The sequence below is a fragment of the Anastrepha obliqua genome, chromosome 5 (genome assembly GCF_027943255.1).
Source record: "Anastrepha obliqua isolate idAnaObli1 chromosome 5, idAnaObli1_1.0, whole genome shotgun sequence".
Taxonomy (NCBI): Eukaryota; Metazoa; Arthropoda; class Insecta; order Diptera; family Tephritidae; genus Anastrepha; species Anastrepha obliqua.
In genome coordinates, this window is record NC_072896.1 from 122603486 (window position 1) to 122629079 (window position 25594).

The 25594-nt window shown below is 37.9% G+C and overlaps 1 protein-coding gene across 7 annotated transcripts; it reads left to right on the forward strand.

The window, feature by feature from the left end:
* Positions 1-25594, forward strand: LOC129249152 (uncharacterized). Of its 7 annotated transcripts, none has more exons than XM_054888814.1 (5): positions 1-312; positions 21391-21697; positions 24548-24783; positions 24863-25042; positions 25141-25594. In XM_054888814.1, the coding sequence occupies exons 2-5, from the start codon at positions 21419-21421 to the stop codon at positions 25394-25396; spliced, it is 951 nt and encodes a 316-aa protein (XP_054744789.1). In that variant the 5' UTR covers positions 1-312; positions 21391-21418; the 3' UTR covers positions 25397-25594. The 7 variants fall into 7 exon arrangements, with proteins under 7 accessions (XP_054744789.1, XP_054744788.1, XP_054744782.1 ...); XM_054888813.1 differs by having other exon boundaries at positions 1-305; XM_054888807.1 differs by having other exon boundaries at positions 2-312; positions 21273-21697.

Here is a 25594-nt window from a genome sequence, read left to right on the forward strand (position 1 = left end):
TAAAATCGTTGTCCATTTCTTTCTCTTAATGTGCTATACACACACGCATATATACTTATACTTGAACAAATGCATCAGTCTGCTTTTTCAATTGTGAAAATAAACTGTGTAAGTAAGGAAATATTACTCATATAATTTGGAGAAAAGTTTTCTCCAATTCTAGAAAACAGTGCAGTTTCAAGTGTATTTTTGGTGAGTTACGACAATAGTTTCACAATGATTTTTCTTATATGAAGGCTGAAGTCCTCAAAACAGAGAGACGCTGAGCTAACATATCAGCAGCAGTAGCACGAGTAGAAACAAATGTAAGTGGTGAGTATTTCTTAATTTGCGGTATTGCTCTCAGTGGCAATGCATATGCGAAAGAATTCGCTCTTTTTCATACTAAAATACTAAATACAAGTAGTAAAACAAAGCCCACTAACAAATGCGTGGGGTAAATTAAATTGAAATTTTTGACTCAACACACGTGGTGGATTTGTATGAATAGGTATAATTAATTGTATGGGTTTCTATGAGAGCTCTCTTATTAAATTCAAATGAAAGCAAAAACAAAAAGAGCAAACAAAAAAAAAAAAACAAAAAAAAAACAGGCATTAAGTGTGAAAGGGTTTCTTGTATATCACCTATGTAACCAAACAAATTTTACAAACAGAAAGTGGAAATTACCATAACAAGCTTCTAGGCTGTATTTACAATATGAAAAACTTTAAGCCGGTAATAAATGAAATAGTTGATAGGGACAGTATCAGTGAGGGCAAAGTTTTTCCCAAAAATTTAGCTAATCATAATTCGAAAAACACCAGTCATATCTTTATGACTACATTTAATGAAGGCCTGAGAGCCGTAATATACAATTGTGATATTAGAAATCTGAGCCGTTTGAAAATAAGAAATTAAATTCTATTTACAAGAAAGAACTGATAGAGGAGCAAGTAAAATAAATAAATAAAAAGTAAATAATTGGCGCGTATTCTTCTGTTAGGTATTTGGCCGAGCGTCGAGTGCGTCTTGATGTTGTTCCACAAATGGAGGGACCTTCAGTTTTATGCCGCTTCCGTATGGAATATGATTTTTTATGAAGAGCCCTTTTCGTGGCAGAAATACCAGGAGGTCGACTAGGGGGCAATTAACAGAACCACAAATAATGTCAAAAACAAATATCAAGAAGTGAAAGGTATGTCAATTGGCATAGGACCCCATATTTATTAGCATGCGCCGAGCACTGTGGGGTGGTAGGGGATCAGAGATATTAAAAGGTTGCAGAGCGAATCGAATAAAATTTCGTTGTACCTTTTCAATTATATTTGAATGAGAGGTAAATTTGATTGCACACCAGGGACGAATATTTCAGCTTAGAACGAACTAGCGAATTAATTAATTATATTTCGGTAACGCTCTTCATAAAAAACTATCTGCCGTTCGGAGTCGGTGAAACAAAATCAAGACGCACACCAAAAATAGAAGGAGGACCTCGCTCAAACACCTAACAGTAGTGCACTCGCCAATAATAATTTTTTTGTGTTATATTTTCTATTCAAACCTTCCAAAAGAGGCGCCAGCGAACTGTGACTGCTGTGAAAATAAATCACTGCTCAAACAAAAAAAATCCTCATCATCATTTACGAAACAGGGTGCGTTAAAGCTTTCTTTACAACGCTGCTCCAAAGCTGTCGATCCCCAATCTTTTCGAGATCGCTTTCCACAGCACTTATCCATCGGTTCGTTGGACTGTCTTTGTCCTACACGCCAATTAGCTGCCCTGTCGTGGCTTTCTTCAAGGTACAGTCAGCAGGCATACGGGTAACAGGGTCTAGCCAGCTTATGCGCTGAGCTAAAACAGGAAATCGAACTTGAATTGTCCTATACATATAAATTAGGACTGTCCCGCTTTAAGTGCAAGTGATATAGAGCAGCGAATAAAGATCCAGCGGCTTCGTTGGCTGGGTCATGTCGTCCGAATGGATACAAACACTCCCGTTCTGAAAGGACTCGATGCGGTACCAGCTGGTGGTAGCAGAGGAAGACGAAGGCCTCTTCTGGATTGGAGATCAGGTGGAGAAGGACTTGGCTTCACTTGCTGTTTTCAACTGGTACCGGCTAGCATGAGAAAGAAACGACTGGCGCGCTTTGTTAAACCCGGCCAAAATCGTGTAAGCGGTTAGCGCGCCAATCAAAAAGAAGAAGAGGATATGGTATACATACACTTGCCTATTTCTGTAATCTGTAATCTTAATATATGGAATACTTGTATGGTGGTCATCTGCTCAAAAGGCGAGTTACGCTAAAATCATAAATAAGGTCCAAAGAGCAGCTTTTTTGTGCATCTCTGGTGCTTTAAGGACTACTCCAAACAAAGCGCTGGACGTGCTAATCAACTTGCCTGCACTAAATCTTGTAGATGCTTTCCATTTAAATTCAACCGGGCTATTCGGGTCATGTTCTTCGATTTCGATGTAACTTAAATATGTTGCTCTCTGGTCAAAATAATGAGACACGTATTTTTTTGTTCGCCCGAAAAAATTTTTTTTCAAGAGTTATCGGCAATTTTGTTTTTCGCCTCAAACTCGATTTTTTTTAATTATATAAGAAATTTTTTTTTTTAAATGCCCATAACTTAGTCAAAAATGAACCGATTTTAATAATTTTGGATCCAAAATGATCGTAATTACATACACAAGCGACTTCATGTAGAAACAATTGCAAAAAAGTAGTTGAAATTTTTTTATTTAGCAAAAAAGAAAAAAAATTGAAATTTTTTCGAAATTCAATATTTCAAAAAGTGTATTTTTTTTTTTTTTATAACTTTTTCCAAATCAAAAGGACATCTCAAACTTTAATTGAGCTGCATGCCTAGTAGCTAAAATGAGTTGTTTTTGAGTAATGAATTTTTGAGTAAACACCCTGTTTCGCACTTTTTGTTTTTTGCAAAAGAAAAAATTTTCAACTACTTTTTGCAACTATTTCTCCATGAAATCGCTTATGTAAGTAATTACGATTATTTCGAACCCAGAATCATTCAAATCGGCTTATTTTTGACTAAGCTATGAGCAATTAAAAAAAAATTTCTTATATAGATTCTTTCCATTTCAATTCAAAAGGGCTTTTCGGGACATGTTCTTCGATTTCGATGTAACTCAAATATGTTGCTCTCTGGTCAAAATAATGAGACACGTATTTTTTTTTTCGCCCAAAAAAATTTTTTTTCTAGCTTTATCGGCAATTTTGTTTTTCGGCTCAAAATCGATTTTTTTTAATAATATAAGATTTTTTTTTTTTTAAATGCTCATAACTTAGTCAAAAATGAACCGATTTTAATAATTTTGGGGTTCAAAATGATCGTCATTACTTACACGAGCGATTTCATGTAGAAACAGTTAGAAAAAAGTAGTCGAACATTTTTTATTTCGCAAAAAACAAAAAGTGCGAAACAGGTTTTTTACTCAAAAATTCATTACTCAAAAACAACTCATTTTAGCTACTAGGCATGCAGCTCAATTAAAGTTTGAGATGTCCTTTTGATTTGGAAAAAGTTATAAAAAAAAAAAAAATACACTTTTTGAAATATTGAATTTCGAAAAAATTTCAATTTTTTTTCTTTTTTGCTAAATAAAAAAATTTCAACTACTTTTTTGCAATTGTTTCTACATCAAGTCGCTTGTGTATGTAATTACGATCATTTTGAATCCAAAATTATTAAAATCGGTTCATTTTTGACTAAGTTATGGGCATTTAAAAAAAAATTTTTCTTATATAATTAAAAAAAATCGAGTTTGAGGCGAAAAACAAAATTGCCGATAACTCTTGAAAAAAAATTTTTTCGGGCGAACAAAAAAATACGTGTCTCATTATTTTGACCAGAGAGCAACATATTTAAGTTACATCGAAATCGAAGAACATGACCCGAATAGCCCGGTTGAATTTAAATGGAAAGCATCTGTAGGGAAATACGTGGCCGACGCCTCGGCGCTTAGACTTAAAAGTAAGATGCTATGGAAAGGCCGGTGGTTTGGTCACGCCTCTAATTTGCACACTTTGAACAGTCACAAACAAGAAATAGATTCTTCTATTGCTAGACTCACCTTCGACAAGCTCCTCAAGACGAGAATACCGCCAAGAAGCGACGTGGAGAAGGGGGAAATTACATTTTTATTCAGATGGTTCCAAGCTAGATGATAAGGTTAGCTATGGAGTATTTTCGAAGGAATTAGGACCGGAAGTATCCGTTCGATTAGCAGACTACTGCAGCATCTATCTGGCAGAAGTTGTAGCTATAAAAGAAGTTGCTAAATATTTTATGCCGTAACAAAAACGACTATAAATATATTCTCGGATAGCAAGACGGCCATTAAATCAATAAATGTGGCTGTACTAAGATCGAAGGTTGCACAGGAATGCCGGGCAGCCCTAAATGATATTAGCGCGTATTCAAGTTCAGTTTTAGTTGGGTTCCGGGGCACTGAGATATTGAGGGAAATTGCAAAGCCGATGAGCTAGCCTGCAAAGGTTCTGCTCAGTGATAAAAGTACTATTGGAATACCTTGGCCACGAGTAAACTAATAATCAAAAGCAACATTATCCAAGAGGCCAATAGGTCATGGAGAGATGAAGGTACATGTGTAACAGCTAGGCTACTATGGCCGCAAATAAACAAAAAAAGGACAAAGGAATTGCTCAGGTTCTCAAGAGATGATATCTCGAAGGTCGTGGCTTCTATAACCGGCCATTGGCTATTTTGCAGGCATTCCTTGAGACTAGGATTATTCTCCCATGAATATTGTAGAAGTTGTAGAGATGAGGAAGAAACAGTTGAGCACTTCCTTTGCTATTGTACAGCCCTAGCTTAAATTAGAGCAGGTTGTCTAGGTAAATACTTTTTCAATTCTCTTACAGAGCTGTTTGGCGTGAGGGTGGGTTCAATTCTACGCTTCATAAGAGCCTCGAAATGGTTTCATGAAGATAAATAAACAACCGTTCCTGGTATCACAACGGAACTGTATGGTCTAAGTGAGTTGGTCGTACGGATCGACTACCACCATACTCTAACCTAACCTAACCTAACATAATTAAGTCACTTCATATTTTTAAGGGGGAACACCATTGTGAACACGTGAAAATTTAGTGACATACATGACTTTTTTTTGTAAGTAGGGATGATTATTTGAGGATCGGAAAAATTATAATTTATTTAACATATGTGACCTGGTCTACGAAAAGGTACCTTACGTGCGAAAACAAGTTTTCGAGAAAACAGCAGTTAAAGTTTAAACTTCTAAAAACCCTTGTAACTTTTTTAAATATTAATATTTTTCAATCCGGTTTGGCTTATTTTCTTCAGCATAGATCACAGTATCAATAAAATCACAGAAGCAGTGAAAAACATTTTTTTATATATAAATAAATAAGAAAAAGTTAATGCAAATTGCAGAAACCGTTTTAAAAAATAAGTTAGCTTTTGTATTTTCGTATTTGTACTTTTCTTTTTTTTTAACTTTTAACAAACTTTTAAAAAAATTACGACTTTCTGGTTTTCACCATTTTAAAGAACCAACAAAAAAGTGAAAAATGATTTTTTGACGCGTAAGGTACCTTTTCATAGACCAGGTCACATATGTATATTCAACTAAACTGACACAAATTTTTATTAAAAAATATTAAAAATTACAATTCTTATTAATATTAATGCAATGACGTTATAAAAAACTGATGCACCCTGGTGGCCACGATACAGTGGTGCAAAATCATCTGAAAGCAAAAAACCAAAAAAATTCTTAATCTATACATCAAAGATATCGTCGTACATGGCGGTTCTTTGTATATATATTTTTTTTTTATTATTTATTTATATTATTTTTGAGAAAATGGTGCAGGTTTGAAAAATGAGTTTGAGTTTTTACCCTTTTTGTTTGTTTTTGAACGGCTTGAAAAAATATTAATTTTTGGAATTTTTAAAAACGGCTATGTACGACTGTAGCCAATACATGTTATACAATACAAATTAAAAAAAAATTAAAATCGGTTCGTAAGTCTTCGAGAAATCGACGCCACCGTATCCAGAAAAGTCGTTTTGAGAAAAATGCGTTTAAAGTTTTCATTGGCCGTTGTAACTCACTACCTGCACTTATTGTGTATAACTTCGTCAATTTTCAAGATTTTAAGTTAAATTTTTTTTTATATTTTGTTGAATATATCTACTTTAAGAAAATGCAAAAAAATCGATTTTTTTGAAAAATCACAATGGTGTTCCCCCTTGAACCATTCGTAATATTTTTCAACCTACATTCTTTTCCCTATTTTTTTTTTTTTTTTTGAGAAAACTTATTAAAATGCATAATAAAATCCTTATATACCGAAGTTTCAAACTTTGTAGAAAATTCACAAAAATTTTACAAATATTTGTCCATTCAGCAGACCTGGCCTATTTCTTTGTTAATTGATCCACTGGCAGATCTTTTCTTCATAACAGGCCTGCTTCGAGAGACGGACGTGCTTAGGAAGTCCCTCTTTGTTTATATTTGGAACCTGTTTTAGGCTGACTGGTCTGCCGGTTAAACCTTAAATCGCCCTCTCACTAATGTTGGGGTGGAATGAGGTTTGTTTGGCCTAGACGGAGTTGACCCCACAACACGTGCCGTAAAACGATTGGTCCTCCTCTCCCCCAACTGTCTCCTGCAGCACTCGTACTAGGACCAGCCCTATCGCTGAAGCCCCCTTTTCCTCCTATCACTGACGGTCTGCCCGCTGCCACGCTCGAGGCTTAAACAATGATCGGACCTTCGTGGGTTTTCTAGGAGGACCGACCTCCATTTGTTCTTTCTCTTTAGAAGCGGTCACGGAACCGCTCATTTTTATCCCACGAGTGTCGAATAAAAGAGGTTCGTGTACACAGGTAAGACTAGATAGAATTGGAGGTCGCCAGGTATCCGGAGCAGCCCGCTCGCAACTCGGTTATTTTTAAACCTGGGTCCTCAGCCTGACTGAACCTCGGCACGGATCATATTATACCTAGTTCCGACTTAAAGCTGTTTCAAGAGGTTTGCTCCTCCGACGGGCAAAACGATAGGAATAAATGCACTAGCTCAATACTGGAATGTACGCAAACGAGTACATAACGACATCCTTTGATACGGTCTGATTAATGATTCGACTAAGCCCGCGCACCATGACAAAGTACCTAGCTTCGAGGAGGTAATAATAATATGGGTACTATCAGCATAACTAAGAGGGTGCATAGGGGTATTATCTCCACATATTTGGTTATGTGTGATTAGCAAAATATAAATAAAACTTAACGGACGATGGTTCCATGTGTAGAAAGAAGTCCACGCAAGTGGGGAAAACTACTGATCGCCATTCACTTGAGAGTGGCCAGGACGATTCTTCTGCATATGGTTCAACCAGCTCACAACGTCCGGGATTAGCCCACGTATCCTCCGGGTAGCTTCCGAACACCCGTTCGAGAGTGAGCTAACGTGGGAAGGCGAAGCATTCCAGTATAGCTGGTTGTGCTGGTTACAAAAAGAAGCTTTTTATCAAAATTTTGCGCTTTTCAGATAAATCTTGAGAAAACTTCTGGGTATGCAGTTTTATAGTCAATTCAATTATTGCGGAATAAAAAATAAGTCTCTCAAAAATTTAGTTACTTTTTGACAAAATGTTTTGCATTTGGAGTGGGGCATTTTCTTCCGTGTAAAAGACTTTTGAAAATGGACTTTACCTGGTAGAAAAGTTGCAACATCGTGCAAAGAATTTTTTTTTAATTTCCAGGCGCTTATTTTCAAAGATTTTCTTTTGTAAATAAATTTTGTGTATTCACAGCAGTTCAAAAGTTGGAAATGCTTCTCATCCCAATTTAGCCAAAAAATGTTATCTAAATGGCTTAGGAACGCATCTCTCCAGGTGGCAAATCCTTTTTAATACTTCATTTATTAACACTGCAAAACTCCAATTTAAAGCGTCTCATTTTAAGAGTTTCTTTCAACAGAGCCACTGGTTGCTGGCACTCGCCAATAATGGCAGACTAACCAACACTAAATCAACGCAAATTGAAGTTTAATATGTTTGTATATATGTAAATATGTATGTATGTATGTATGTATGTATATATGTATGTAGATATTTAGCTCTAAGCGTAGTTCCAAGAGTATGCCACAGCCAGACAGACGGTGGTTGTGGCTTAAGTTATGCGCAAGGAACCAAAAATACAAACATAAATAAATACCAGTTGAATGCAACTCACATACAGAGACACATGGAAAATGAGTTTAAATACGAAACCGGCTAAAGACCGCAAATATTCCAACTGCCAAAACGCAAACAAAGTACCATCAAAAGCAAGCGGGTCAGAGTGGATAAGCATCGAGGAGCTGTGCTGCAGCTGCACATCTTTGTGGCTAGCAGTTATTGTGCAAGAGTCAACAGACGAACGCACTCAATTTCAGGGATAAGTTCTATTGCAATCACGCCACAGCCAACTGCTAGAAAAGCAGCAACAGATCATGCAGAAGTTTCACAGTAAGGCCAAAGAACTGCAGCTAAGAAATGGGGCAATGTGCGCGCTTGAGGTGGCGGTGGGGTGGTGTTGCGTATTAGACGTTGCACATGCAAATGAAAGCGAGCACATCCGCAGCTGTTGTATTGCCTTTTGCTTCCGACGGAAGTATTCGGCGGAAACGTAGCTGTGCGACCGGATTTCTTGCAGAGATTTTGTTGCACTCACTTGCTGGCTTATTACTCATCGTATATTGCACAAGAAAGCGCTGCTTTGACTGTTGCTTAGCTACCGATACCGAACTGGGAGCTATGAGCATTTGACAATAATTGGGATATTTATGTTGAATCAGGCTATGGAGCATCGAAGTCGAATGGTAAAAGCTTCATGTTGCAACTAATTTTGTTTGAGAATTTCACGGTATGCAACTAAATTTGAGTTCAGGTATAAGTGTGCGTACATTTAAGTAGTCAAAGAGCGTTTTTCTTTTTGTTTACTTGACTCGTAAAGCAGAGTACCTTCAAATACGCGCGTGGCTTAGCCGATTGTGTTTGTGAGTGACATGCCCGCCCAGGCTTATCGGTTGAAAATATATATCTATGTATGTAATCGTTTAACTCCTATTTGGAGCATAGGGCGTCCACCCCTGTATCTTCGCCAACGGACACGGATGCAAGAGACTTCATTTCAGCTTCTGTTAAGCGCCGCCAGGTGGTAGGTGGTCTGCCAATTCCTCTACCAGTTTGTTGAAATGGATTTCAGCGTAGCGCTTACGGGCATTTTTCCTTAGCGTGGGGCCAGTCCATTGCCATTTCCTTTTTTTTGATTTCTGATGCAACGTTAACGCGGTCGATTTAGGAATCTTTGCCGGCGCTTTGTGAGCTTCGCAGTTACTTTCCAGGTGGTGCAACCATGTAATAGAACGAATGTGACATTCGAGTTGAAGATGCGCAACTTTGTGTGAAAGCTTCTACTCTTCTTTTGCTACAATGGAGCGAGGATGCCGAAAAATGATTTAGCTTTGCTAGTTCTATATTTGAGATCCACCTCAGAACCGCCATCCGCCAGCCAAGGTACAGAATTTGTCAACGGTTTCGAACTGCTGTGCACTCGCTCTCAGTGGTTCAGATATGGTGTCATTTTTTTTTCTGACGTTGACTTTGAAGCCAGTTGATTTCAGCTTCTCCTGGCTTGTGTCAGCAATTTGAGGTCACACAGCTTGTATGCGAGCAAACAGATGCCGTCAGCGTATGCCAGGTATCTGACGAGTATTTTGTTTTTCTGCCATTGGATGCCCCTCTGTTGATTGCTTTCGGTGCTAAGGACAGCACCAAAGACGTGTTCGATAACAAGAAGAAATAGAATTTGTGACAGGATGCAGCCTTGTCGTACACCACTTAGCACGTGAAAAGGGTCCGACAGTTTTGCTTTTTGAAGGACGTAGCAACTTAAGTCACTGAAAATCTCCCTTATAAGTGCAACAAGTTTTTTAGGTATACCTCTTCTCCTCAGCGCAGCCCATATGGTCGCCCGCTTGACTCTGTCAAAGGCTTTTTCAAAGTTGATAAACAGTAGATATAGGTTAGATTTAAATTCACTAGATTGCTCGATGACAATTTGGAGGGTGTTTTCTTTGGTAGGCACAGGAGGAGTCACTGCGGAAACTGGCTTGGCAGCAATTAATACTTGCTGTCAGGTGGTCTTTCAGCCAGTTAAGAACTATACGCGCAATAATTTTAGCTACTGCAGGGACCATGAAAATGCCTCGGCAAATCTTGCAGTTTTTAAGGTCGCGTTTTTTATCGTTGCGAACTGCAGACTGCGGACTCGGATCGGTAGAGGTATCAAGTACGTGGTTGAATACTGCCGAGAAATGCTCTTTCCATCGACGAAGTTGCTCTTCCTCAGCAATTAGGATATTAGGATGGTCCTGTACAGATCTGTAGACTGCTCAACAGTGAGGCTTCTGTCAACAAACTTTTTGCTAATATTAAATGGCGACAGGAAGCCACCCGTACTGGCTACACGTTCAGGTATGGCGACTCTTGCCTCCGCGAACGGCACGTTGAAGAGTCTTTGCATAGTGCAGTACTGCTCTTCCAGCTGTCTGACTTATGGATCTTTACGATTAGCTTTACTCCTGATTTGTTCTTTAACCGAATGGCGTTCGCTTATTTTGTTCCACGATTCGTCACTCCTCCATGCCTTTCTGGGTAAAGGGATAAGGATGTTATCAGCGCAGGTTTTCATAATGGATTTGGTTGTGTTCCATTTCGCCGCTGTCGTGTTGCTAGCATCGCATGCGCGTTGCGGTATTGTACCTTCGCTGCAGGATTCTTCAGGCGTTGTATTTCAAGGGCCGAGTTTTTGTTGTGAATTTCTTAAGGCTGGCAGTCATATATGAGCACATCAAGCAAGAATTTTTGATACAAGCGGCTAACTGCGATATGGTCGATTTGGTGGCAACCATATTACCTTGTGGCTGTCCCTTTGCTGGAAGAGTGTGCCTCCAATGATCAATACTCCTTGCGTTTCAGAAATCAAAAAATCGTTCACCATATCATTGCGAGTGCCTAGGGACTAGGCTTACCCATAACGTGATCCAACTTTTGCGTTAAGGTCTCCCATTACAAGAATGATAAAGCCAAGAGGAATAGTGCCTTAAAGCGAATTCAGTTGGCTATAGAGGTCGTATTTTTGTGCATCAGTCGCACCGCCCACTGGAGCATAGCACTGAATAATGGAGATGTTCCTCACAATGGATTAAAAACGCGTGCACATCAACCTGTCCGACTCAGGATTCCACGATATTAAGCAGCGTTTCACATCCTGGGTTAAAAGAATGCTGACTTCCGACTTATGCTCACTACCTTGAGGTTTACCAGAATACAAAAACCGGTGTGACATTTGGGGAGTAGAATGGGGAGTAGTGATCCAGGCCACCTTACTTTACGTCTATTAAAAAAAAATAAATAAATAATTGGCGCGTACACTTCTGTTAGGTGTTTGGCCGAGCTCCTCCTCCTATTTGTGGTGTGCGTCTTGATGTTGTTCCACAAATGGAGGGACCTACAGTTTCAAGCCGACTCCGAACGGCAGATATTTTTATGAGGAGCTTTTTCATGGCAGAAATACACTCGGAGGTTTGCCTTTGCCTGCCGAGGGGCGACCGCTATTAGAAAAATATTTTATTATTTTTGCTTTCACCGAGATTCGAACCAACGACCTCTCTGTAAATTCCGAATGGTAATCACGCACCAACCCATTCGGCTACGGCGGCCGTGTATTGCACACATGAAATATTACGTACATTTTTGACATGAAAATTTCTCGTAAAAAAATTTAATGTCAATAGTTCTTCAATAAATGAAGGGGCCTACAGTTGTATGCAGCCTCCGAATGCCAAACATTTTTATGAGGAGCTTTTTCATAGCAGAAATACACTCAGAGGTTCGACATCGCCTGTCGAGGGGTGGACGCTATTAGAAAACACTTTTTCTATCATTTGGTGTTTCATTCCCAGTCAGGCACCAACCCATTCGTTTACGGCGGTACCTGGTATAATTCAAACAATCGGGAAAGATTAGGTGGGCATTTATTTTGCGATCGGCAGACCCTTTATATGTCTAAACGGTCTTTAGTCGTTTTTTTCTTTAATATGCTTCGGGGTAAAAAAGCTACCAATACTACCCACCTTGCAATTCAGTTCAATACAGAATGATAATATGGGTATCTTATAAATGGGAAAACTCTCTGAAATGTAAAGGACCTGTTTTTGGTGGGCAAGGACGAATAGGTAGTGAGAATGTCCTTTTAAAACTGTATGCTTTGATACCCACAAAAATGGGAGCCTATTAAAGACTAATAACGTCCACACGTTTCGTTCTTCTAACTTTTTTAATATAGTATGAAAAAAATAGAAAAATTTTAATTTGTATTGAAAGGTACGATTATGTTTGACTAGGCTTGACGTAAAGTGATTGAAGAATAATTTGTTGAAATAATGTCAGGAATTTAAATACCAAACCTCGGCGGGAATTCCACAGCTTCCTTCACCTTTTAAAAAAATATCTGCTTTGCTTTGCATTGTCAATTTTTTCGATAATTTTTATAAAAATATGTGTAATAAAAAGTCTTGTAAATTTAAAAAATCCAAAAAAATTTTAAAGAAAATTATAAAAAAAATTCAATAAAATTGAATCAAAAAATCCAAATCCAATCGTATTGATTTTTTTTTTTTTTGTTAAAGATGTTAAGCATATTCTTCCATATAGAAGACGTCTGAACCAGTTCTCTAAGGAAACGTTTTGTAAGTTCTCAAAAAAAATGATTTTTTTTATTATGGATATTTCCATCATAGGATCATTTACTCCCATTTATTGCCGTCTATTGCATTTCCTTAAAGTTCTTTTAAGTTTACTGCAACGTCACGTGAAATGGTTGAAAAAGGGAAGAAGCGACTTGAGCGAAATCCCCAACGAAGTGCCAATCAAATGGCGAAAGAACTGAAAATATATGGCCGTAGCACCCGCCGCATACTGAAAAATGATCTCAGAGTTAGACCTTACAATATCCAAAAGGCGCATGAACTCACACCAAAGCAGCAACAAGTCAGACTTGACATAATGAAGGGGTTGCTTCGCTTGGCCGAAAGTGGTAAATTTCCAAACATTGTGTTTTCTGACGAGAAAATTTTTCAAATTGAGCAATTCGTAAACTCTTAAAAAGATAGAGTTTATTTGACCGACCGTTCATACGAGAATTTGAGTCCTCGATTGGCCAATAGGAAGCAACACCCGCCACAGATAATGGTCTGGGCCGCTGTAACCGCAGATGGGTGCTCTGCAATCGTTTTCATCGAGTCTGGCGTTAAGATAAATGCGAAATATTATCAGAAAAATATTCTAGAGGCTTTTTTAAAGCCATGGGCAGACAAACATTTCAGTGGCAGACCATGGACGTTTCAACAGGACTCGGCACCTCGCGTGAACCAAGAATGGCAAAAAAGCAATATTCCGAACTTCATAACGTCCACATAATGGCTCTCAAATTAACCAGACGCGTATCTGATGGATTGTTCTCATTGGGTCATTCTATAGGACAAGGTCCGAACTAAAATATTCACCAGTCTCGAGACGCTGAAAAAAGCCATTGTCCGCGCGTGGGCCAAAATACCTGCAAGCCACATTCGGGCAATTTGCAGTACGTTTCTGGACCGTCTCAAGGCCATAGTCAGGACAAAAGGTGTTTACATCGAGTAAAAGTAAATAGATTATCAATTTTGTATTCTTTTCACACATTTTTTCACTTTCAATTGAATAAAATTAATTTTCCAAACTAAATTTATGGCTTTCTTAATTGGTTACATTTCGTGTTGCTTTGTACGATGTGCCCGAGAGGTCAGGTGTTCTGTAAATGAGTATAAATATACTCAAAATTCGGATGCCGAAACAATTTGCAGAAAGCAGTAAAAATTATTTAGTGCACAGTCACATTATTAGCCATATAGTTAAAGTTTTAGCTACAGCTTGCGACCTGGTAAAAATGTTCCGAACCTATGCTGCCCCCATTTAGTATGCATGAAATTATTGCATACAGACCTGAATTACTTTGAGAGCACATAGTTCTTTTCACGTTCAAATCACATTTCAGTCACTTCTTACTTTTCAATCGAGAATCACAAATCTTAAATCCTTCTAAATTCATGCGCTATTATTTATTATTATAATTTAAAGTATTAAATTTCCCACTATTACAATGCGACAGTGCCAGAACTTATAAGCAATTTCACTAAAACTAATAGCACTATGTATTTTGCAGACATCAAGAGCATTTTGCCCATTTCCAAAGCAACCCTCTGCACTTGCAAGGACATTTGCAGCTTGAACGACGTGGCGTATACGCAACCATCCCACCAAATTATTATTTTCCTTCAACGATTTTTAACGCTGCATTAGCGAGGAACTTTCATTTCTAAGGCACCCCACAGTGACAGCTGTTTCTTGTGTTGAGCTAATGTTGCATGCTGCAGCTGCATGCTCTTTCACTTGCACATATATATGTGTGTGTGTGCAGGGATGTGTGATCTTATATGATTTGCACATAACTGAGCAGCAAGCCGCGCACTCCTTTTCATGATGGCAATGATGACGCTGATTATGGCGCCGATAATTTTGATAATTTTTCTATACCAACACAAAATACACACCCCATATACATACACGCCCAGCTAAACACATAGTGCACCCCAGAGTTGGAGTGCAGTAGACAAAGTTGTGCGTGCGCTGCTTGTACTTGCATGTGTTGTGCCGCTCGTCCGTCTGCGAATTACATGACAGCAACATTTTGCTACATCATTCGCATCGTCAACCGTTAATGGCATTGTTGATGCTGCCATTGTCACCTCCACAACTTCCTTGCTGCCGCCGCGCTTCTCTGCTGCTTGACTTGCTTTCCACTCGCTGTTTGGCAATTTCATGGGAACGTGAGTTTGTAGTTATAAATGTGTATGTATGTCTGTGTGCTTGTATATATAAATATATACAGCAACCCCCCGAATGCCGCCAAGCGCATTGAATTGCTCAAAATGTTGTTGGCAATGTTGCAAAGTAGGAGTTACGTGCAAAAACAAAAATATATAAAAAAAGCGTATAATGAGTCAATGAATGTAGAAAAGAAGAAACGTACCAATGATGAGCAAAGTATTTGTGAGAAAGTTAAATAAAAATATTTTGGTCAACGGAAGTAAACAATGCCAAATTGCGCTGCAAGAATGTCAATGTTGTGGTGAGTGCCACTAAGGACTGAATTATACAAACTTGCTTGCAGTAAAAACCTACCTTTACCGCTGCTCGTAACAAAACGCAGCAAACATTAAATTGAGCTACATAATTTTTCTTCCTCTTCTTCTTCTTCAACGCTAATCAAATTTTCATAGGTACAATTCCTCCATTTAATGACCGCAAAAGTGTAGTAAAGGGCCCTAAAGAAGTGAGGGAACTTCGCCGTCACCTAAAATAAGAGCATTCATGTTGACTTTGTGGCAGTTAAGTATTATTATTTCTGTCTCCGTTTTATTATCATTTAAATGTATTTGAGTTATAAAATTGTCTGCTTGCCGGTTCACATTTTAATAGCAGACTAGCATTTGAATAAAGTATTTATTTTTAGCTCAAGCTGCTTAAATAAAACGAATGAGGAAATGCATCATGAAACAATAAATTTTTTTCCTTTGGGAAAAGTATTTCCACAGAAAAGTAATTAAAAATGTACCCGTTGACTGCAACTCAACTGCAAACTAAGTTTTCTGTTGTTAACAGGCGGTTTATGACCGAACTGGATCACCCGGTGCTGATGTCAGCTTATCAACCGCCACTTTTTACGGTCAAATGAAGTAAAAAACAAACAAACTGAGATAGCAGCAATTTGACGCGTCTTGAAAAACACAGTCTTTGCAGCCGCTTGTGCAACCAACTGCATTTAAGTTTATTTTTATACACATTTCAAGATCTGACGTCGTCATATTTTTTTATCAAGCGGTCTTTAATATGGGTGGTCTATTACAGCTGGTTTGTGCTTGCGGTTAGAAGTGGAAAAATATCGATGACACTATCGATATATCCATGGTATGCTTAACTATAATACTATCGAAGGTTAAGAACTATCGATACTATCGGAACTACGTAAACTGCTATCAGCCGTCAACAAAACGTTGAATGTTATTGCATCGGTTTTTTTTTTTAATCTTAATACATACCACCTTGAAAGTACGCGTAAAAGAGGAAGAGATACAGCTCTTTCGCTGATGGTAGTTAAAGATCTTCAACCATTCAGTATAGTGAATGATGAAGATTCCACTCGCTTAATTCATGCTTTGGATTCCCGATATTGCCTTCCATCTAAAACAACCCATAAAAGCATTTTAATTACAAATCGATAAAAAAAATCTAAATTAGAATTAAAAAAAAATTAACTTAAAGCAGTGCAATACTTTGCAGTTAGTTACGATTTATGGCGCTCGAAGGCTTTGGAATCCTATTTGACTGCTACTTGTCATTTTATTGGCAGCGATTTTAATTTAAAATGCAAAGTCTCAGCAATCACAGCCCTGCTTGGCCAAAATAAAACCTCTCTCTCTCTCTCTGTCTCTTAGCTTCACAGTCTGTGGTCATCAACAATCCTCCTCCAATTCAGTCTCTGTCTTGCCTCATTTCTCCAATTACGAACGTTCATCGCTTTTAAGTCTGCTTCTATGTCATCAAGCCATCTCTTTCTTGGTCGGCTTCTCTTTCTTCCTCCAATTTGACGCAAAATAAACACACTTTTTTGGGTTATTTCGTTGGGCATTCTTATGATGTGGCCAATCCATCTAATTCGCTGAGATTTAATAAAACGTATTACATTTTCACCACCAATAAGGTTTTCAATTTCGTTGTTATAACGGAAGCGATACCTGCCCTTCCCAAGCCGAATAGGACCGTAGGCCACCAAAAAAACAGTATTTGGAGCAGCTCAACTGAAATTAGAATTCTGATCCATTAAAGTTTTGGAAGCTAACTTAATGAAGACAAATTTAACGAACAGATTATTAAATATCTTCTCGCTTAAAGATTAATAAAGATTTGCTGCTTGAACCATTGCCATACGATTATTATCCCAAGAAAATACCTTTGCGTTCCAGCTTCATCTATCGAAGCAGTGAGAATATTTTGCAAAACCTGATTAATTATTAATGATAGGTTAAGTCATTGATAGCCGCACCAAACTTGAGGCAACAACGGTCGAAAAGCTGATTTTATTACACAAAAATAAAAAATAATATGAATGTACATCTCAAAAACATGTAAAAACTGAGTTTAATGCATTAAAAGCTTTAATACGTTGATATAAATTTGGTCGGTAGTATCGGTATATCGATGGAGGGAGCGAATTCTATTGGTAAATATCGATAGTCAATAGTCAATACTATCGGTAGTTTCCGACCTCTACTTTCGATCTCATAAATCAAATACTTACTCAAAGCTTTCTGTACGCGAGAGCTGAGTTTTTTGAGCTTTTGCTCGTTACCAACCTCTCGGTTGTTCAGTGCTCTTGTTGCGGTCGGTGTTGGTAGATGGCTGTTAGCAAACATTTTATTTATTTTTAAGTACTGTGGTCTTTGAGACCAACGTTGGTAAAAGTGTCACCTTTTGAGAATTTATAACCGCAGGTAAAATTATGATTTAATATTATCGAAGAAGTTGGGAAAGAAAATGATTCATATTTCAGATGTCTCTACTGTTTTTATGAAAGATGTACAAATCTAGATTTTCTCAGGTTTCACTAATTCAAAGTGTGGCTCCTTACAATTATATGCCAAAAATTGCATCATTTAAATGTCCACCATGAGCCCGTCTACAGGTAAAATCTGCCAAACAGTCGATTCATGAAAGCCTAATTGCTGAGAACGTCGAGATATCGATGTTAAAGGTTGTTCAGCAACACTTCACGTTACAGCAGCCATATTCTCAATAGAAGGTTTAGTTTTGGTCTAGCAGTCCGGCATTTTCTATCCTCGATAGAACCAGTTTCTTGACATTTACTCACCAATCTTTGAATTGTCGATTCATTCGGAGTATTATTTCGAGCAAAAAAATCTCGAAATGTGCGATATGTTTTTATTAAAGATCTGCCATTTTTATTCAAAATTTCAATAGTTTTAACGCGTTGTTCGATCGTGTGAAATTTTACATCTGTCAACTGGACAAATGTCAAAGACACTAATAAAAAAATATCGTTCAGGAATTATTCACCTCTGGCTTATAGGCGCCACTTCAAAATACCTTTTTTTATAAGTGGAAAGAAGGATTCACTTATGTATTTAAAACTTAATTACTTTACTCAAGACTTTTTGTTAATGTTATTTATAACATATGATTTTTTTAATTTTATTTACTACACATTTGTCACTTTAGTTTTTACTACTGAATGCCATACACACAATCCAAACATATCGCACCCTAAATACAAAAGAGTCACAACTCAAAATGTACTTCTGCTTAAATATGAATGAGACGTTATCAATAAAACGGCATATGGCAAAAATAAATTTTTTGTTTTTTTGGTAGGACTGTTATAAGCTTACATGGCAAATTTCAACGTGATATGTCACATGGTTTGTTTTCTGTGCTACTGTAAACAAGTCAAGCTCGAGTGTGGAAAATTTTGAGTTGTGACCCTTTTGTATTTAGGGTGCGATATGTGGGTAGTGTAACAAAATTAACATTTTCTGCACTTCGTTCTGAGAGACCGATGTTAGTAACAGCAGCATGAACATCATGTTAATTCATAAGAGTATTTGTTTTGCTGGTAGCAGAGTATTGCAGTGCACTTCATTCTTATTCCACAGGCAGAACAATCCATTATTTAAGCAGCAACTCTCTAATAAATACGCCCACTAATTCTATATCTTGCCATCGACGCTAGTAGTGTGTGCGTCACTTCAAGATTGATATGCAATAATTGAGAATGAAAAGGCCTCATAGAATATGCGGATAAGATTAATTTATTACAAGATTTAACCCTACTGTGAACGTACGTCTGACCTGGCATGTAGCACATGGTAGTTAATATCATATTAGCTTACCCATTTTGTGACACTGTGGATAGAATACGGAGGCATATGCGAATCGCTTTGCTGCCCTCTATACTTTTCACAGAACCGGCTGATTTACTAACGTAATAATATAATATTTGAATGAACATTTTTGTGGTATTGCTTATCATTTTTATTGTTATTTACGAGCAAGTTTTCCCAACAACGCTGCTCTCTTTTTTGTTTATTTATTAGTGTGTCATAGCCAGAATTGCTTTCACGAGTATCGCAGTCTTGAAACCTATCATTCTTGATTTTGTGAGTATGTTTTGTTTTTCATGAATAGATCGAATAGTGTAAGGCAGGGTTAATAGATCACAAATTTGGCCATTCGACTACCACAACATGGTGGTCTGGCAGCGGAGTTGTGCCCGCTCATTTCATACGTATTCTTACGATCTTCCAATCAGCTGTTGTTCAGACGACAAATAGCTAACATGTGCTGTGGTTGCATTGATTTTTTCTTATATCACCAATACAATCCCAGTTTGTCGTAAGCAAATCACTGTCACATCCCCTGATGTAAATCAGCGAAACAGTTGATTCGTTTAAAATCCCTGAGAGATTAAAGGTCGCATGTCGACCACACCTTTTGAATTCTCTCCACCGTGGTGTAAGTTTTGTAAATGTATACATATAATTATGTCTTCATGTAAATCAGAGCATTGCTCTCCCCATGGTGAAGCGGAGTAGTAAAAAAAATGTGAGGGGAACTTTAGCTGCCACGTCACTTGTGCATTCGGCAGCCGAATTCTGAGCGATCATTTCACCCATATTCCCACACTTGTTCAATCAGTCGTTGCTCAGGCAGCCACATGAGTGAAGGCTGTCTTGATTTGTTTTCCAATATCTCTAACTCATTCTCATTGCCAGCCGAAGTCTGCACGATAATTTCACACATATTCACACACTCGTTCAATCAGTCATTGTTCAGACGGTAACGAAGTGTCATTGGTGAATTTTTTTCCCTAGCACAATCTTAGTTTTTTCGTAAACAAACTGCTTCGTGACCACAAGTGAAGGATGATAGATACCAGGTGTGCTCGTTAGGCATGGTGAAAAAAAAAATTTGAGGGGGCCGTTGGATTCTATGTCATTCGTTTAGTGTTTGACAAAATTTAGCTTTAACTCAGTGAAACACAAAACGAATGATGTCACCATAGCCAAATTCGCTCAGAGACAAATAACGGTCTGCTAGGTAGTAGACCTGTAAAAATCTTTTCATCATATATTTTTTTAATACTTGCCCATACCAGCAACGCTTTGAAAATTACGATTTAATGCCAATAGGAAAAATTTACTTTTCCGTAAATTTGGTGTAAAATTTTTACAGATCTGTAATTTTTAATCTCCTCTTTTAGTTTTCTCTCACTAAAAAAAATTTTTTGGGGCACTTAGTACGCACTTTTCACCTCTAGTTTGCATTTCCTGCTCTTTTGGAGCCTTTCAAAGTCTAGTTTGGGAATGTGTGCTCTCGAGAGGCAGTGCCTCCACAGTAGTCCTTGACTTGAAGTCTCAGTGACCTACTAATACATTTTTAACGTTTAGTGCAGCGTTAGATTACTTCGAGGTTTCGATCTCATGATCCTTTATGCTCTGCAGGATTATAAAAATATATTTTTATTTATAAAATAAAAAATGCAAATAAATCCGTTCATTGAAAACAATAAAATTGCAGCATAAATAATTTTTACCACAACCAAAATATCTACAAATTTATCTTCAATTTTTAAAGACAAAATAAATTATACGTTAAATTTACAAATAATATACATATACAATTATATATACATACAAATACACACCAAATTTGTTACATATCTATCTGACCAACTGCGCTCACGATCTGCTTCAGCGCCTGATAACCCCAACGCAGCGTAAATACTCTACTGCGAAGCCGCACTTGTAATTGCAACTGCAAACAGCTTTTGCCTTTGCAACTACCAAATGGCTTTTTCTAATTGCTTTTCGATGTGATTTCGTTGCCTATTGACCTTTTTGTATTTAAGTTTTGCATTTCCTATTCATTTTTTGTTTTCACATTTTTTTATTTCTCTTCTCTTTGCAAACTGATCCAACTTCAACACATCAACGACGTGCCGCTGAAAACAAACTTACGGTGCGCCCTGTTTGCGTGTTTGTGCTTAGCTGAATGGACTGTCGCCTAACAGTTTGTTGCTTAAACTAACAAAAACTCGTACATTCATTCTAAAAACAACAACAACTACTACCTCAGTATCTGTCATATATCTACTTACCTATATAGCGAACTTATACTGCCAACACTATCGAACATGCCTGCCACAGCCACTGCTATATCCTCCACACCTTTAGCTGTACCGGCAGCGGCCAATTCGCAACTCACTGCCATCAGCGAAATCAGTGAACTGCATCAATTGCGTGATTTATACCGTCGGGATTGGCCTGCCCACTGTGTGGGCTACTATTGTCTGAGCAATTTCATTGACTGGGTGGAAAATCGTCAGCAGCTGAGCTCAGTGGCGGATATGAAAAATCTACAGATTTTCACACTGGACAGCGATTGGCATAGCGATGGACTTTTTCTGATTGTGGTAAGTAATTTGGCAGTAGCAATAGTGCAAATATGTATGTTTGGCAATGTATGCTGTATGAGCATTTATACATGCGCATACACATATAGCCTAGGTAGGAATGATTGGCAGTGTCTAACTGTATTTTTGCTTTTTGACGAAAGTTAGTTTAGGATGTGATTTCGGCGAGTATCTCACTTTCATCCTGCCAGCATGTGAAGTAATCATGGCAGGTGCCACACGGCCTTCTGACGTGACTGCCAACTGGGTAGTGTCAAGTAAGAAAATCAATATTGAGGCCGTCAACTTTGCAAACGAAATGAATATTCAGGCCAAGTGTGTTTGGCTGCTTTTTATGTCATGCGCCAACTATAGTCCAGTCGCTGTTAACGTAGATGTTGGAGTCAATATAGTCACTGTTTATAATATTTGGTAGCAGTTCATTCTACGTTTCAGTTAAACAAAGTAATCCCTCTGCGGCTAACTTATCGCCATCTTTTTCAGCAAAGTGGTTTCGATGGCCTAAATTAGGTATACTGAGAGTTTACTGTAGACGCTAAGCTTTGCATTCGAGGTTTGCTGCGTGACTACCATTCTGGAGTGCATAGGCTCGAAACTCCGTGTATGAAACATAAAATTTCCCGCCTCTCGTCAGGCAATGGCAAACCTCCGAGTGTATTTCTGCCATGGAAAAGCTGCTCATAAAAAATTATTTGCCGTTCGGAACAACATCAAAACACACGCCACAAATAGGAGGAGCAGATCGGCCAAACACCTAACAGATGTGTACGCGCCAACTATTTATTTATTTATTTAAACTTTGCTTAACCAGTCTCGAGTTGATTATTAAAAACCTGAGCGCTAGACTAATGAGTGAAAATTAATATGCGCTCGTTTGAATACGAAAGAGTTTACTAGGCTTCAAAAAACGGCAAACTTCCCCCATAGAAGGTCCTATAAAATTTTCCGGCTGGAAAAAACTTTACGCTCATCGTCGGATTATTCAAATCATCTATTCCCATCCAATCTTGGTGAAAGAAAACCATCAGGAAAAATCATGGGATTGCACTTAGCTGAGGTTTAAAGTATTAAGTGTAAAAATATTATAACAACTGGATCCTGTTTATTAGAGTTTACTTAAATAGCTATTTTTCAACTTTTAAAATTTTTAACTAAATACATTTGGGTACCAGAACAGTCTTTAAGTTTTTATGTAAAGGGGTTAAATTTATTGGTTTTTCTGAGACTTTATGATTTCCATATAAGCAGAAATTATTCTTCGTTTATTAAAGAAAATAGTATAAATAGTATATCTATGTTAAAAGGAAAGTCCAAATCCAATTTCTGTACGAAACTGTTAACCCACAAAACGTATTCGGTGATCCCTCTTTTATATATAAAGTAACAGCTGTGGATCTGCCTGCCCCTAGAAGCATATTACAAGCAGAGAATGTTAATGAAATGAGAAGACGCAAATGTTAAATAACATTTTTTCGAGCACTAAATTGAAGGTTCGATAGTAAGGGATTTCAGATTTTCATTAGCATTCGCTGTTATATGTGAGCGTTTACATTTTACATTCACATGTTATTCGACTGCCACTGTTGGAATAACATGTTCTCTTAAGCCAGTAAGCTGAGTTGATTCAGTTATTAAAGAACGTCACAAGAGTTGATACAACAACACTTGAATACGAACTTGTGCATTAAAGTGCAGTATTTAACGACAGTTAAGACTCGGTGGAATTAGGTTATAATTATTATAATTATTATGAAATATTTCTCAAGATTATTGTTAGAGAATAAAGAGAGTGAGTGAATTTGGTAGTGAGTCGGAACCACAAATTTATTTTAAAGTCTCATAGAAGTCAGGCAACTGTAATGATACCAGAAAATATAAGTGGTAATTTGAATATTTTTATGAGAAATGTTGGCCCAGCAGATGCCTTCGTTTAAATTGCGGAAGTAGTCTTAGAAAGTTGGAAAGAATAAAATGGAGGTTTGCACTTCGTTCTTAAAACCTTTTGTGCTCTCTACTGATCACAAAACCTCATCTAAACCCAATTTCCTCTGTAAATCTAGGATGGAGACAAGGATGATAGATTAACAGGCTTGCTATTTAGCTATGATGAAAAAGACAACTGTGAGGAGAACTTTGGCTGCCACCTTGGGAGATCCGGCAGCTGAGTTATGCACGATCATTTTTCACACACTCGTTCAATTAGTCGCTTTTCAGACAGCAACGAAATGTCATTGGTTAATTTTTATCGCATTTCACCAACACAATCTCAGTTTTTTTTAAACACACCACAAGTGACGTCAGCTCATCAGCTGATTCTGTCAAATTCGCTGAGAGCCGAATAACGATCTGCTAAAAAGCACACTTTTAAAAATTGTTTCCCCATGGGATGGAGGTGGGTTAGGTTGAGCGTAATGGCCTTTCTTCTAATCGTACCAGAACAAAAGATTTCCGCCTTTATCTTGCAAGGGCAGCGCATTCAAGAAGTAAGTATAGTGGAGCTTCTGCGGATAGATCGCAAAATCGATTGTTAAATCATATCGATAGCCTGTGCAGATGCCAGTGCTGCCTGCACTGACCAGTCGGAATGCCAGCTGTGTTCTGAGTTTATCCTTAAAGAGGCTTATGAAATATTTAAATATCTTTAGGTAAGACCCTACCAGGACTTAGGAGGAAAAAAATTAATCTATGATATTTTGGCGGATCTGTTTGCAGAGTTGATAGGCCCCATGATTAATATAAAGATTTTAAACTAGTCAGTGGTTCAAATATTCTGCTTAAAATCATCATTTTTATTTTATTTGAAAATGTCTTTTCGCAGCAACTAATTAGTAATTTCTTACCTTTCCACAGGATCGCTATCAGCTCTTTGTAAACTCACTCTTGGCCAGCGAGGACAGTGAACGTCTAACCAAAGCAATCAGTCTACTCAACTGGGCTTGGCCAGGCTACAAAGTTAGCTCTTTTCGGGAACGTCATCGTCTCTCGGTGCTGAGTGTAGTACGCGACAAGAGATTAACAACAGAGTACGACAGCCTGACTGTTATGTACTACAAGCCCAGCGCGGAAGTACTGCAGTTGCCAATAAGGTACGTATGTATGGATTTGTATAGGTTAACTCTGTGCAGATGGATTAGCGCTTCTATGTATATGAATGCGTGATTTCAGCTGTTCCGCCGATTACGTCCTACGCCCTTTAAACGCCGCAACTGATGCTGAGGAAATCGATACACTCTGGCCCAATCGCCATCAGGGCTCCCTATTTTTGATTAAACGTCTCATCGAATGGAATGCGAATATCGGCGTTTACACCGCAGACACCGACGAGCTTGTTGCATGGTGCTTGCGGTAAGTTGATGCTTGCACCAGTATAACAGTGGAAAATGTACAATTATTTATATATATACTTTTTTTTTTTTTAATTTCCCTTTTCTTCGTTCCACCAGCCTTCAGGGTGGTTTTCTCGGTGCACTGCAAGTGAAAGAAAATCACAAGCGTCGCGGTTTGGGTAGCCTGGTGGCTGCGGCTACTGCGCAACGCATAGCAGAGCAGGGCGATGATGTAATAGCGTTGGTGAACAAGAATAATAGTGCCTCATGTGGCATGTTCGACAAGCTGGGATTCAAAGTTGTCGATAACTGCTACTGGCTGCGAACATTCCCCACCAAGAATGTGGAGATCCCTTGGCCAGATGGCGAGTAAAGGATAGAGCGTTTAAACGATTTAAATGAATAGAATTTTAGTGAATTATTAAATAAATGCATTAACTTGTAAATAGTGAAGGAATTTGAAGCTGATATCGTCTGCTTATATATTTCATGAGATTGACGATTATTGTGGTGCATAAGCCATGATTTATTTTTCCATAGTTTTTTTTATTTAATTTTAATTTTCCAATGT

Coding starts and splice junctions, on each gene's coding strand:
- LOC129249152 (XM_054888814.1), top strand. CDS start 21,419: ATGCCTGCCACAGCCACTGCTATATCCTCCACACCTTTAGCTGTACCG. Junction 21,698..24,547: donor ATGGACTTTTTCTGATTGTG/GTAAGTAATTTG, acceptor ACCTTTCCACAG/GATCGCTATCAGCTCTTTGT. Junction 25,043..25,140: donor CTTGTTGCATGGTGCTTGCG/GTAAGTTGATGC, acceptor TCGTTCCACCAG/CCTTCAGGGTGGTTTTCTCG.